General features: G+C 39.6%; 2 protein-coding genes across 3 annotated transcripts in view; both read right to left on the reverse strand.

Moving 5' to 3' along the window:
• Positions 1-259: 259 nt before the first annotated feature.
• On the reverse strand, positions 260-2,346 carry LOC125249997 (C-C chemokine receptor type 4-like). The gene is made up of 2 exons (XM_048162287.1): positions 2,207-2,346; positions 260-2,110 (listed from the first exon to the last, which is right to left on the reverse strand). Exon 2 carries the CDS (start codon positions 2,089-2,091, stop codon positions 1,000-1,002), a length of 1,092 nt encoding a protein of 363 aa, XP_048018244.1. The 5' UTR covers positions 2,092-2,110; positions 2,207-2,346; the 3' UTR covers positions 260-999.
• A 133-nt stretch (positions 2,347-2,479) lies between these two features.
• Positions 2,480-14,891, reverse strand: part of si:ch211-106n13.3 (vWFA and Collagen domain-containing protein) — a 62,453-nt gene continuing 50,041 nt past the window's right edge. Inside the window, exons 27-32 of one of the 2 annotated variants that reach the window (XM_048162283.1) lie at positions 11,088-11,183; positions 10,563-10,709; positions 10,425-10,479; positions 3,750-3,941; positions 3,579-3,656; positions 2,480-3,479 (exon numbers count right to left, since the gene is read on the reverse strand). In XM_048162283.1, coding sequence (XP_048018240.1) covers positions 3,289-3,479; positions 3,579-3,656; positions 3,750-3,941; positions 10,425-10,479; positions 10,563-10,709; positions 11,088-11,183 — 759 coding nt within the window. In that variant the 3' untranslated portion in view covers positions 2,480-3,288. The remainder of the gene's footprint in view (positions 3,480-3,578; positions 3,657-3,749; positions 3,942-10,424; positions 10,480-10,562; positions 10,710-11,087; positions 11,184-14,891) is intronic. The other variant, XM_048162284.1, reaches the window with a different exon arrangement.

The following is a 14,891-nucleotide window of genomic DNA, read 5'->3' on the forward strand; positions in this document are numbered from 1 at the left end:
GCTTCTGGGAAACTGTGTTTTGACGACAGAAATTGCTATGCAAATAACAACTTGTAAAACTAAAGTATAGTCATTTACCTTTTGGATCTATTGTGTTTTTCTGCTTAAGTATGCAGCTTTCTTATTTGGTAAGGTCTGGTGGATTCACATTTTTATTTGAAACATTGTGATTAAAAAAGCTATGTGTAAAACACTGTGAATAAAAACAATGTGTAACAGATACTAATGTCTTAAAAGAAAACATCCATAACCAAATAGATTATTTAGAATCATTTATTGGCATAAAAATCAGATCCAAACACACACAAAACACAATGCAGAGACTGAATTCATGCTCAAAATGAAGATGTGATCATCATAACCAGCTAACAGGATATATTTAGATGTTGACAATACAGGAAGCTTACTCATTTGAGACCTTTAAATGGGTGCAAGTTTAATTTTGTTCAAAGAACAGGTCACTAAATACACTGAAATGATAATATCAGGAAGATTCCTGTCACTAATATTTTACTTCTCAGCATAGGCTGCACCAGCAATTAACAGCAATATAAAATCGTTAATTTTCCATACTTAGAGAACTCTTTACTATAATATATATTACACAAAGCAAAATTACTCCTTACAGAGACAAATATAATAGCGTAGATTTTTGATAGCTATATGTTGTTATTAAATGAGAAAATAATTGTATAATTTTTTTTGATGTCATCAAAAGGGTGTTTATTAAGGAATATTTACATATGTACATCAAATGAACTGTAAAATATTTTTCAGTTTGCTTTTTATCAATACTTTTGCTTAATTTGGTAAAATTGATGGAGGTCTTTAGACACACTATTAATTAGTATGCATTAATATGCATTAAATGAGAAATTATTGAATATATATATTTTTTTTATGGTCAAACAACATACATTGGTCAAACATTGCATCTTGGATTCTTTGTTTTTCTCTTTCTCTTGGTGATCCAATTTGTGTCCTCTTAACAACAAATTTTCAATCAGAAACTTGTTGGTCACGTGAATGGTCAGTAATCAGTGTTGGGCTCCTGACTGATGTGGTTTTACTGCTTGTCACTGACAGCAATGTATTGATCTTCAAACATGGTAGACGCTTGGCCAAAAGTTTCAGAAAATGGCGTTGAAACTTCTTTCCCAAAAAGGTATAAAAGACAGGGCTGATGCAGCAGTACAGGTAGGCAAAGTTACGTGTTATGTACACAGCGTAGTCGAGGGCTTCTGAGCATTTCTTCAGGTCTCCAAAGGACGTCTTGATGGCTTTTAACAGAATGACCACATTGTAAGGCGTCCAGCAGATGAAGAAGGTGAAGACAATGACAAAGATGAGTTTGACCGCCCTGCACTTCTCCACCATGCGTGTGGACATGATCCTGATGGTTATGCGGGAATAGCAGTACAGGACCATAACTAGAGGCACTAGGAAGAAAAAGAGAAACTGCTGATAATAGCCGATCAGCTCCCACTTTGTGAGGGTAGACGGGATGTAACCAGTCATTTCGCACAGCCTACCATTTGGATCATCCATCACATCATAAAGAACTATATCCTTTATACTAGCCAATATACTGAGCACCCAGACGATGGCGGACGATGCAAACGCATATTTTTTCTTCCTGCTCTGGGCTGCACTGATGGCGTGGACCACCGCAAGGTAGCGGTCAAAAGTCAGGAGAGTGAGGAAGAGGATGGAGCTGTTGAAGCCGATGAAATAACAGCTTCCCACCAACTTGCAAAGGCCACTGCCAAAGATCCATTCTGACTTGTGGTAGACTGCCCAAAAGGGAAGGCTGAAGGCGAAGATCAGGTCCGAGATGACGAGGTTGAGCAAGAAGATGTTGTTGACCGTGGTGAGCTTCTCATATTTGTAGATGATGCACAGCACCAGTCCATTCCCCACCAAGCTCAGCAAGAAGTTGGTGTAGTAGAACGCTGGGAGAAATGCTGCACCAAACTGGATGACATTACTTTTCTCGCATAAAGGAACCTCTTCGTATACAGCATTATCTATTACCGTGTTATTGGCTTCTGCGAAAAATTTTAAGTAGTCCTCCCAACTATTCTCACCCATTGGTGTCTGAGGTCAGGTTCTGTTGCAATAAAATAAAACAACAGTAAACACAGAGTTAATAATTAAGATTTTGTATTGAGGTTCATTCTGAGCATCAAATATTGGCTTGACTCACCCGCTCCTTTGGTAAATGAGTGTGTGAAACTCTCTGCAGCCGCGACAGAACTGATGCAAACACTTTGTGGCTTACCGAGAAAAACTCAGCACACATCCTGAACGAGGAACTGTCAAGAGCATTTAAACCAACTCGTCAGCATTACGCAAAACCTCTTACCGTCCCTTTTTTTGATCAAATGTCATGTAAAATTATTTACATTTTTTGAGAGGCGGAAGTGACAGAGTAGCAAGCAAAATGATTAAGAATTAAACAATTTAATTAAATATTTTAAAATATTTATTGTAATTTAAAAATGTCAGTTGCACAAATAAATTCTGTAAAAAAACATGACAAGGCTAAAATCCTACGTGCATTAAAAAAAGAACATCAACAGGAAACATTAAATAATAAATAGATGTTAAATGATGATCTTTGTACAAATCAGAAAGACATGCCAAAACTACACTAATAAGAGTACTGCTAAATTCTACAAGACATGTTCAAATTCTCAAACAATTGAAAGTATAATTAAATCATTCAAAAATGTTGTAGTAGTAAAAATGTTCCTATAAAAAATAACAAATAGCCCTTGAGTAGAAGTATTTGAACCTAAGTGTTCAATGTATAGCCCGCAGAAATTGCTTCACATCCCGTACAGAGGTAGCTTGGCTAGGGCAGTGCAGTGGATACAGTATAGCAAATTTTCTTTAAAGGAACAGTTCACTCAAAAACGAAAATCTGAAATTGAAACTTAAATTGGTAACAGGACGCATGAGAACCAATGATGTATGTATACAGTACATGTGTCATACTGATCATTTTTATGGTGCTACTTGTGTCATTTTTTGAAGCTCAATAGTCCCTGCCCCCAACGTATGGAAAAGAGCGGCATCAAAAATGAGGATTCATTCAAATTAGAGATTCTACCACATTCAAGATTCTCAGACAGGAAAACACATCACATATTTAAGATCAAGATTCAAGATCATGACATCATTCTTTAGAGGTTATGAGTTCTTGAGGTCAATGCTGAGCACCAGAAATGTTCATCTGAGAGAGAAAAGACTGTAAAGAATCAGTAAGATCCCACTGTCCTGATGCTAAAAGTTAGGTCCTTTTCTAAATGGATCATCCCGAAAGCCATAGGCTTGATAACAAGAGGACAGGTCACAAATCCCCATGGATCCTGGGGGCCCACGTTTGCCTGGGGTGCCCGGAGTGCCAGGTTTTCCTGGTGGACCAGAAGGCCCAGGATGTCCCTCACCGTCATCCCCACGTGGGCCCTGCAACCCTGTGGAAGAGAAAGTTACTTTAGACATGCTTACAAAGACAAAATAAATAAATCGGAGGGATTGTTATCATGCATGAGTATGATAGACTTTTTTTTTACCTGCTGGGCCAGGTGGACCTGGCAACCCAACTTCACCTTGTCCTTTAGCACCTTTCATACCCATTGGGCCAATATCACCTGTAAGAATAACATTTGAGCGGCATTTTCCCTTTAGTACTGTCACTTTATAATAAAAAAATAAACATCAAAACAGCTTCACATAATCCTCACCTTTCACCCCTTCAGGTCCCCTCCGCCCTGGAGGTCCTGGATAGCCTGGAGACCCCGCCATGCCGGGATACCCTGGGGGTCCAGATGGGCCCGTTGGGCCTGGGGGACCTGGATCGCCTGGTGGTCCTTGTTTGGTTTCACAGTGCTGGCAACTTCTTTGGCCCATCACCTGCAGGAGCTGTGGCAGCTGGCCTGTTGAAGGAACAGCAGTGGTTGTCAACATATTTGACTGATATTTGGTACTAAACTAGGAGTAGAAATTCATTAAAATAAAATAACAATGATTCATTAAAATAAAATAACAATGAAATAGAAAATAAAAATAACAATGATAAAATGTTGAAATTTTAAATGTAATTTAAAATGTATTAATAACATAATTAAAAGATAATTAAAATAATTAAATTCCAGAAGTTTAAATAACTGAAACTTCTTTAGGATTTATACTTTTTTTATCTTATCTAATCGTTCACCACCATGGGAATTTTTAAAATAATTTTTTAGTCACAAACAGTAATTTCCACCCAAAAAAATATATTTTAGAGCTTGATATCCGTTACAAACGAGTCTCCTGCACCAGATCACACACACATTCAGACTCCCATTAAAGGCGCTCTCACTTACACTTCTGTGCAAAGTCTTGATTAGCCACAGTTGTCATTTCTGAGCGCTATTTCTGTACTACCTTCCTGTTGTTTACTTGGACTGTTTATCTGGATTTTGATTTCTGCTGCCTGCCATGACCCTTGCCTGTTTATCGTTGTACCTTGCTTGCTGCCTGCCTCAACCCTCTGCCTTTTCACTGTTTATGTTGCTTGCTGCCTGCCTCGACCCTCTGCCTGTTCTCTGGATTTGTCTCTGCTGTACTGCCCTTTGTTCTAATAAACTGCAGATGGATCAATACACTTCTGACTCGTCACAGAAGACTTCGCCACATGGTGATCCAGCAGCAATCATGCAACGTTTCAGTGAGGAGATCTGGAATCGTGCCCACATCCATCTACAGAGAGCTGTAAGGAGACAGAAGGAACAGGCAAACCGTTGCCCAGGTCCAGAATACACCCCAGGTCAATGGGTATGGTTATCTGCCAAGGACATCCGCCTCAGACTTCCCTGCAAGAAACTCAGTCCTAGATATGTGGGTCCATTCAAAATTCTCAAATAAATTACACCAGTTTCATTCCATTTAGAACTACCTGCTAATTACCGTATTTCTCCCACTTTTCATATGTCACTGTTGAAACCCGCTGGTGGTCCGGGAGAGGGTCAGGAGACTGAAGGAGCCGAAGACCAGTCGCCCCCGCCCGTTATGGTCGACGACGAGAAGATGTATCAGGTCAGAGATCTTCTCGACTCTCGACGCCGAGGCGGGGTACTTCAATACCCGGTCGAATTTGAGGGTTATGGCCCGGAGGAACGGTCCTGTGTCAATGCTAAGGACATTCTCGATCCCACACTCACAGAGGAGTTTCATAGGACACATATGGAAAGACTGGCCCCCAACCCAGAGGAAGACCCTGGCGTCGCTTGCCTTCTCGCGTCAGGAGCTGCTCGGAGGGTTGGGGGCTCTGTTACAAACGAGTCTCCCACACCAGATCTCCTGGATCACCAGAGGGATCTCTCGCCCAAATATTGACTTCATTTGAACTCCATTTCCCATGAACCCTCATACCTGGGACTGATTACATTGCACCTGCCGCCAATCACACACACACTCAGACTCCCATAAAAGACGCTCTCACTTACACTTCTGTGTGAAGTCTTGATTAGCCACGGTTGTCATTTCTGAGCGTTATTTCTGTACTACCTACTTGTTGTTGACTTGGACTTTATCTGGATTCTGATTTCTGCTGCCTGACCTGACCCTTGCCTGTTTATCGTTGTACCTTGCTTGCCGCCTGCCTCGACCCTCTGCCTGTTCACTGTTTATGTTGCTTGCTGCCTGCCTCAACCCTCTGCCTGTTCTCTGGATTTGTCTCTGCTGTACTGCCCTTTGTTCTAATAAACTGCAGGTGGATCAATACACTTCTGACTCATCACAATATCACTAGAAAAATGTCCATGACCTTTATTCAGTTTCTGTTAATTTCCCTGATTTTTCCAGGTCTAGAAACCACACTTTTAAAATTCCTTCATCTATATCAAGTTTTCCAAGACCGTTCATAGCCTGTTAACTGACAGTGCCCCACTTGGCATGTTTTTTTAATCACATATTTTAGTAATCACCATAAATTAGGTATCATTCAAAATTCATCCTGTGAAAACCATTTCGAAATTGGACACTGCATTACCATGGAAATGGTACTTTAAACTTTTAGCAACTTCAAATTTTGAACACAACTTGGTTAGACATATGGCTTGGATTTTTCTAGCAATTTTAGAATCAAGATTATACGGTAAAATTTTGTATCAATTAAAATGTTTAGTTCAGTACATTTGCTTTTCAGTAAACTTAAACTTCTATAACTTAATAGTATCTTTTTGAGAGCTTTCACTTCTGCAATAATCTGCTGAGTATCTTCTTTAAAAGGAGACCAACCTTAGGTCTGTATTCCAAGTCACTCATGAATTAAAACCATTTAAGTTCATATCTATGCTAAAAGGGTGTAGCAGTTAAAGTTGTGAGTGCTTTCTAAGAAATGCTGTTGAAAGTTGAACTGAACTAACACCACAACCAACACACTTGTAGCCAATCAGCAGTAGGGGGCGTATCCACTCATGATGGGGGAGGAGAGAGAGTGAACAAGAGAGGATTTGAAGAAAGACTGTAGAAAGAGAGATGGCTGAGAGACATTACAAAAGAGAAAAAGGTCAGTGGAAAATTACTAGAAAATAAAGGCAAGAATAACATTGGTTTCGCTATGTTTCACAGAACCAAGATATGCTGTTGTTGCAATGTTAACTACAGTAACAGGACAGTTTTGAATGTCATTGTTTGTCTGGAGCTGCTATGCTACTGGAGAGTAACAACAAACTCTTGCTTGTATATACTCATGTGTACTGTACAGTGTGTTAATTTTTTTCTTAGTTGTCATTTGTTCGCCATCTTCGCTTTATTTCGCGGTTACTTTTTATATGAAACAAAGTCTCAAATTAAAATTTTGTAATTTTTAAAGAAATGTAAACAATAAATACCATTTTGTGGCTCTTTAATGTGTCGTGACAGATCGCTGTAGTGCCTCAGATCAAGCGGCTCATGAACCGATCATCTCTTCTCAGTAGTTAATTTATATCGTCAAATAAACATGAATGAATCACATTTCACACATTTGCGGATTCAGCGTTATGATTGGTTAGATCGCATGTCAATCAAACTCCCGGCGAAGGGTCAATTCCAAATGATGTTTTTGCACCCTTGAAGGGGGCACCATTTATAGGGGCGTTCCAAATGAAAGTGAACAACAGAATCCCTTCACAAAGGGCCCTTCCACAAGTTTGCTAGTGAAGGGTACATGGAAGGACTTCACTTCAAGGAAGTCATTTTATTGTTTATGGTCATGTGACCCAGGGTGGCGAATCCTCATGATTCATTAGATAACTAGATGGTGGGAGTGATCGTGTTAAAGGGGTCCTTGATAATGATTTCACTTTTTTAACTTTAGTGTGTAAAGTTACAGAAATCGCTTTTAAAAGACTACAACAAATGGCTGATAGGGACTACTACAACAAGCTTCTTCCAGTGTTGGAGACATCACAAACCCAAAAATTTATATAAACCCCACCCCCGAGAACATGCAACAAAGGGGGTGAGACCATGTTGGGCTGCTTTAGAGAAGAGGAAGAGTTGTTGTAGTAAAGTGTTGTTGCCATGCCATCATTTTACACCAGACTGCTTCACAAACGAGGGTCAATTCAACACTGGCTTTGAACAAAAGATTAACATGATGGCACATGCTAGTCGATGAGTTTAATCAACTCCACAGCAACTATAGTAGTCAACATTTGAAGTGGATCAAAACCTTTCATCAGAGTTGTCCTAAAACCTTCTTCTTACGACATCTTAGTTCTTAGGACAACTCTGATGAACTTTTTTGATCCACTTCAAATGTTGACTACTGTACATAAAATTTTCCACTAACCATTCAGAAACATCCAGTTTCATTCTAAAAGTTGTAACTTCTTCCTGAGTCTCTCCATCAGTCTCGACTCCGGTTTGAACAATGTAAAGCTGAACACCGTTACTGACAATCCTCATTTTGTCTGCGTGAGATTCTCCAGCTTTGTTGTTGTTGAGCAACCGAAGCGCAAGCTGTTAAAGCTTCGCCCTCTTCTGGAAAGGGGGCCGGAAGCAGCGGTGTGTTTTTGCTCACACCCAAATAGGGGCAAATTTGACAAGTTATAATAAATGATCTGTGGGGAATTTTGAGCTGAAACTTCACAGACACATACTGGGGACTCGAGAGACTTATATTACATCTTGTAAAACAGGCATTATAGGTCCTCTTTAATGTATAAACAGAATAATTCAAGTTGTTTTGTTTGTGACATATTACACACATTTTGTCATACATTTCATATGAGGATTAAATAAGTTTCATAGTTAAGAAATGTGTTTAACAGTAGATAAGTTTTTGACTACATGCAAGGCTCAAAGAAGAGATGGCAAGTTTCGAAGTTGAGAGAAGAGAGGGAATACACTCATACACAGATATATAATGCATAACTTCATTATAAAATGTATATTTATTTGCTAATAAGCTAATGAGGTGAAGTGCATCACAACATCATATCAAAACACATTTTGATATAATATTGGGTACTCAGTGATTAAATGGGGTTTCTAATATAACAGACTACTGCTCAGCATCATACACACCTGCAAATGCAGTTGCTAGATATAATGCTGTTAGGTGTAATTTCATGGCTCTCTGGAATATCTCATTTTGGTCAATTGCTGTGTTCTACAATCAAACATTTTTGTATAACAATGCTAACACTTTAACACTGTCCCTGGCAACCATTTCCTACATATCTGTGCTAGTTTCACATCTCTCATTCTCACATAATAAATTATTCATGTATTTAATTATTTGTCAAATAGTGTGCAATTAGCAAAATACTGTACAAATGCCTCACACCGGCATTGTGATCATTCTGACGCGATTTATTTTGCAATAATGACCATCTGACTGTCCGTTATCCCTTACTATGTGCAAGCGACAAGCATAGGCCCCTTTACTGTGGACTCCAAAGAACTGTGGTGTGTGGTGAAGATGGTGTAAGGTCTGCGGCAGTAGCATCTATATGTAAATAGCCAAGTGCTGGCTCAACACATTGATTTCACAGCCGTATTTAGGTTTTTCTTCTTTTTACAGAGAACTGAAAGTCACAAAACTCCTCCTACCACTCCAGATGTTTCCAGCTATCTGACCATGAGGCATGCAAACACACTCCTCCATTTACACATTTACACAGTTTCTTTAGGCACATCCCATTTCATGTACTTATGCACTATTCTATGACATTAACCGAAAAAACTAAGTGTGGAATGTTGGACACTTCATGCACTCGAATGTTGCAGCTTTAAATGGATAGTTCACTCAAAACTGAAAATTCTGTCATCATTTACTCACCCACAAGTTGTTCCAAATCTATATACTTTTTTTTTTTTTGTTCTGCTGTACACAAAGGAAGATATTTGGAAGAATGTTTGTTACCGAGCAGATCTCACCCCCATTGACTACCAGAGGAGGGGGGAAAAAATACTCTGGTAGTCAATGGGGGGCGAGAGCTGCTTGGTTACAAACATTCTTCCAAATATCTTTCTTTGTGTACAGCAGAACGAATAAATTTATATAGATTTGGAACAACTTGAGGGGGAGTAAATGATGGCAGAATTTTCATTTTTGGGTGAACTATCCATTTAATTACATACATTTACGAAATGTATTACCTCAAAACATTTAAGTAGTAACTCTTTTTTTTAAGTTAGCAGAACTTAAAATTTTTGTGACAAGTAAGGGTGGGGCCGAGAGCCATGGAAGCGGAGCAAGGCCAGTGTGATGCACAGGTGTCTCTCATTAACAATCAAATCTGCTGCAACTCAATAATATTGAGTTCAGCTTACTACAATCAGATTTCATGTAGTTCACGCAACTTTTTTCAATTAAGTACGATCAACTTTCTTTATTAATTGAGGTAAACAAACTTATTTTATTTAATTAATTTCACTATTCAGTTTTACAATGTAGCGGAGGGGGAGGAGAGATCAGACTCCGATGTTAAATGACAAAATTACCTTTTAAATTCATACATGGTTGAGTAAATAGTGCATAGCGTATAAGTGCATAATGTAAAGTGCGTCATTTGGGACAAAACTTTTGTCTTTTCTTCCAAAATAAATTTAGATAATTAGATTTTATGATTGATGCGCAATGTAAAATGTCACAGACAAGATTCTAAGATGTTGTGGGTGTGCTGCTAAGGTGGTTTTTGGCACTTATTTGTTTGCTAGTGTGACAATTTCTTGGTAAGGATGAGTTACATGACTAAATTTAATACTAACGGTTAAGGGTTTGATCAAATTCTAACCAAAAGTATGAGCAATAGTGATAGTGATGTTTGCATAAGCATATTTTTAAGGAATTTGTTCATTTGTCTTTACCTCACAAAATGTTTTTGCCATTGAAATGAGATAAAAGACTCTTCCTAACAGTACAAAACATGAACACTTACTTTGTAGCACAGAAGCACAAATCTTCATAAGCTGCTCTTCTGAAGGTGGCTTGCCCTATAACACAGTGCGTCATATTTGAAAAAGACCATTACCATCATACATACTTTATAAATGCTCATAAGCAGCATCACACTCACTGGTTTCCCTGGGTAACCTGGAACTCCTGGTTGTCCTGGTAACCCATCTAGACCTGAAAAGCCTTGAGATCCAGGTGGCCCTGATGGACCCACATCTCCCTTTTTCCCATCAGCCCCTCTGCTCCCAGGATCCCCTGCTACACCTGGCTGAAAGGGAGTGGGGAGAACAATTCAAATCAGTGTCATCACTGTTATAGACTTAATTCAGAAATCTCAGTAAAAAATACTTCTTTTTTTAAATCCTTTATTTTTTGTGCACATTAGAGTAATGTGAGTAGAAGTGTTTTAAAGTGCCCCTATTATGGATTTGTGAAGAATACCTTTCATGCAGTGTGTAATGTAGCTGTATGTGAATGTGAACAGTCTGCAAAGTTGTAAAGCTGAAAGTGCATCATAAATAAAGTTATTGTCTCTCAAAAGAAAGAGTCGACTCTGAACCGCTTAAACAAGAAGTTTTTAATTCGAATCCCATTTCCGTGAAGTTTACACGTCACAAGTTAACACATTTGCATAACGCCCGCTTACGTTCCGCGTGGACATCCTGCGAAAACTTGAACCCAGCTCAAACACTGAAGCTGCCTGGTTCGTATTGTGTACGTCGAGAAGATGCTGTTTTCTGCTCTGCAAAAGCAAATTCTTTTTTAAACACTTCCAAAGGATGAGGATATGAAGAGTCAGTGGTTAAAATTACCACAGTGATACAACTCTCTGCTTCACAAATCTCTGTGAGGTCTAAAAGTTATTTACAAAACGCTTCTCCATTAAAGATGGGGCAGTACCTTGTAGCAACTTTATCCTCAGAATCACAACCTGTAAGTATGAATAATTACTGAAGTATATATTTTACACCAAGTGTTCAAAATACAGTTTTGTGTTTTAGCTATATTGTGTTGGTCTCCGGCTAACTCACGTTATTACTGTTTTACTGAAATAGTTCTGCTAATCAGCTGTAGCTCACTATTAGCCTACCTAAAATTGCGTACATTAAAGGGTTAGTTCACCCAAAAATTAAAATTCTGTCATTAATTACTCACCCTCATGTCGTTCCACACCTGTAAGATCTTCGTTCATCTTCAGAACACAAATTAAGATATTTTTGATAAAATCCAATGGCTCAGTGAGGCCTCCATTGCCAGCAAGATAATTTACAGTTTCAGTGCCAGAAAGCTACTAAAGACGTATTTAAAAGAGTTCATGTGACTGCAATGGTTCAACCTTAATGTTATGAAGCGACAAGAATACTTTTTGTGCACCAAAAAGAAAAAAAAAAAAAAAGACTTTATTCAACAATATCTAGTGATGGGTGATTTCAAAACACTGCTTCATGAAGTTTACGAGTCTTTTGTTTTGAATCAGAACTGTTTTAAAAATGTCTTTAGTAGCTTTCTGGGCATCTGAAAATGTTAATTATCTTGCTGGCAATGGAGGCCTCACTGAGCCATCGGATTTTATCAGAAATATCTTAATTTGTGTTCTGAAGATGAACGAAGATCTTACAGATGTGGAACGACATGAGGGTGAGTAATTAATGACAGAATTTTCATTTTTGGGTCAACTAACCCTTTATTGCAGATTGTCTGTCATTCTTACTACTCTGAGTAATTATTAAGAATGGAGCAAGATTTGTTTTACAAACTTGAATGTTACATCAATCATTCATGTTAGTGTTCGGCTAACATCTGCGCTGTGATTGATACAGTTAATAATACAGTTCCCACATGTGCATAGCAATAAATTAGAAATATACACATCAGTTTGTTGATGGACATACACTTGTTAATGCTGATGGTGAGGAATTACAGTTGCAACATCTCATAATGTACGACAAACTGAGTAGCGTATCACTGAAGTCATCTTTGCGATTGTAACATCTGCATCTGCCATCCTTTCCTCCAACCGCCAGAGGGAGCCGTCTCCCGAATTTTGAACACTGCCGGTTATTCTCCCCTCTCTTCCTGTCTACACTAGTTATAAGCCATGTTGTTTGTGCATTATGTTGCGAAGTATTGCCAGTTTATCCTATCTCTACCAAGCGTTTATTCTACTCCTGATTGTTTGCACGTGCATGTCTCCTTGCCTGTTTCTGACCTCGTCTTTTGGATTCCCCTTTTGGATTTGTTTACTGTCTGGACTGCCGCTACTGTTAACGACCTTTTGCCTGTTCTTTGACCATGATCCCTGTCCTATTCCTCTCTCTGTTTGTGCTGTTGTGTTTAATAAACCTCCGCACATGGATTCGAACACTCAACTGAGTCAGCCTTCGTTACAGAATACTTCGCCGGAACAGAATCCAGCGGAGCTAATGCAACTATAGGCCGCGTTCGCTTACCAGAACAAAATGATCAAGGATTTCCAAGGCCAACTCTCTTCACTACGAGCTGCTAACAAACATCTCACACGCTATATTCAATCCCTCCCACCGACCAGGCCTGATCCGGTAAGATTCTCTTTACCTGATAAGTTTGATGGTTCAGCTGAAAAATGCAGAGGATTTTTGTGTCAATGTACGATTTACTTTAATAACCAGCCTGAAGCTTTTTTGAGAGATTCGACTAAGTGCTCTTTTCTGATATCATTGTTAACGGGTAGAGCTCTCGAGTGGCCATAAGCTGTCTGGGATCAGGATGACTGTGTAAGAACCTCATATGATTATTTCACTAAGCAAATACGTGAAGTTTTTGAATATCCCGTGGGAGGGAGAGATGTTTCGTCACAGCTCTTACAGTTACGCCAGGGAAACCACACAGCAGCTGATTATGCCGTGGAATTTTGCACCCTAGCGGCGCAAAGTGGCTGGAATGAGGCAGCACTGAAACCAGTATTTAAGCAGGGCCTCAGTCAGACACTACAGGCTGAACTTGCGTGCAAAGACGTGGGCTCAGATCTTCACCAACTGATAACAATGGCAATAAAACTTGACAACCTCTTACGTAATAACCCACCCAGTTTATTTGCAGCTTCAGCATCCACCCCAGCCACAAATTTTCAGGAACCAGTCAAGCCCATGCAGATCGGATACACTAGAGTGTCTATGGAGGAACGTGAACGACGCAGAACCAACCGTCTATGTTTCTACTGTGGTCAACCAGGTCATCAGTGTCGTTCCTGTCCTAACAAGCCCACCACGACCAAAGTGAGTACTGCCCTAATGACTATGCTGACTAGATGTTTTACTCTTCTCCTAACACTCTCCTATGCTAATTCTGCTCAATGTGTTCCAGCGCTAATTGATTCCAGCTCAGCATTGAATTTGATTCATCACGAACTGGTCCATAAACTCAACAAACCTGTTATCCCGTGCATATCGCCCATCAACATAACCGCCATAAATAGCCAACCTATTGGAAAGGGTATTACTCATCAAACTGCTCCTGTTACAATCAAGATTGGCCTGTTCCACTCAGAAACAATCTCTTTGTATGTAACATCAACACACCAGCATCCCGTGGTCTTGGGGAATCCATGGCTAACTGTTCATGATCCACAAATCTCCTGCAATTCCAAAGAACTTAACGAAATGGTCACCGCATTGCTACAACCATTGCCTCCAGCTCCAGTCACAACTTCCATGTTTAATCACCAGCATTGAAAGCCCGGCAACTAATGAACCAGTTTCTCTTCCCCCAGAGTATGCTGACTATAGCGAGGCCTTCAGCAAAGCCAAAGCCACCCAGTTACCTCCACATTGCCCCTGGGACTGTGCAATTGAACTGTTACCAAATACAGCACCCCCCCAAAAGCAAGGTACATCCTTTAACCATTCCAGAAACACAGGCCATGGAGAAATACATTGAAGAGGCTCTAGAATCCGGTTTCATCCGTCCTTCCACATCTCCAGCAGCATCTGGTTTCTTCTTTGTTGAACAGAAGGATGGTGGACTACGTCCTTGCATCGATTTCCGAGGTCTCAATTCCATAACAATCAAGAACAGGTACCCACTTCCATTAGTACCCTCTGCATTAGAACAGTTGCATGAGGCCACCATTTTCACTAAATTAGACCTGCGCAGTGCCTATAATCTAATCAGAATCCGAGAGGTTGATGAATGGAAGACGGCTTTTATCACCACCAGGGGGCACTATGAATACTTCGTTATGCCGTATGGCCTAGTCAATGCTCTGTCAGTGTTCCAGTCCTTTATTAATGAGATTTTTCGTGACATTCTGAACCACTATGTTATTGCTTACATTGATGACATACTGATCTACTCAAAGACATATGAGCAACACATCCAGCATGTAAGAAATGTTCTGTCTTGTTTACTGGCTAACAACTTGCATGTCAAGGCTGAGAAATGTGAATTTCATGTCTCTAGAACCACCTTCCTT

The sequence above is a fragment of the Megalobrama amblycephala genome, linkage group LG17, assembly GCF_018812025.1.
Source record: "Megalobrama amblycephala isolate DHTTF-2021 linkage group LG17, ASM1881202v1, whole genome shotgun sequence".
NCBI lineage: Eukaryota > Metazoa > Chordata > Actinopteri > Cypriniformes > Xenocyprididae > Megalobrama > Megalobrama amblycephala.

Excerpts from the sequence above, each read along its gene's own strand:
- LOC125249997 (XM_048162287.1), bottom strand. The coding sequence starts at position 2,091 with ATGGGTGAGAATAGTTGGGAGGACTACTTAAAATTTTTCGCAGAAGCC.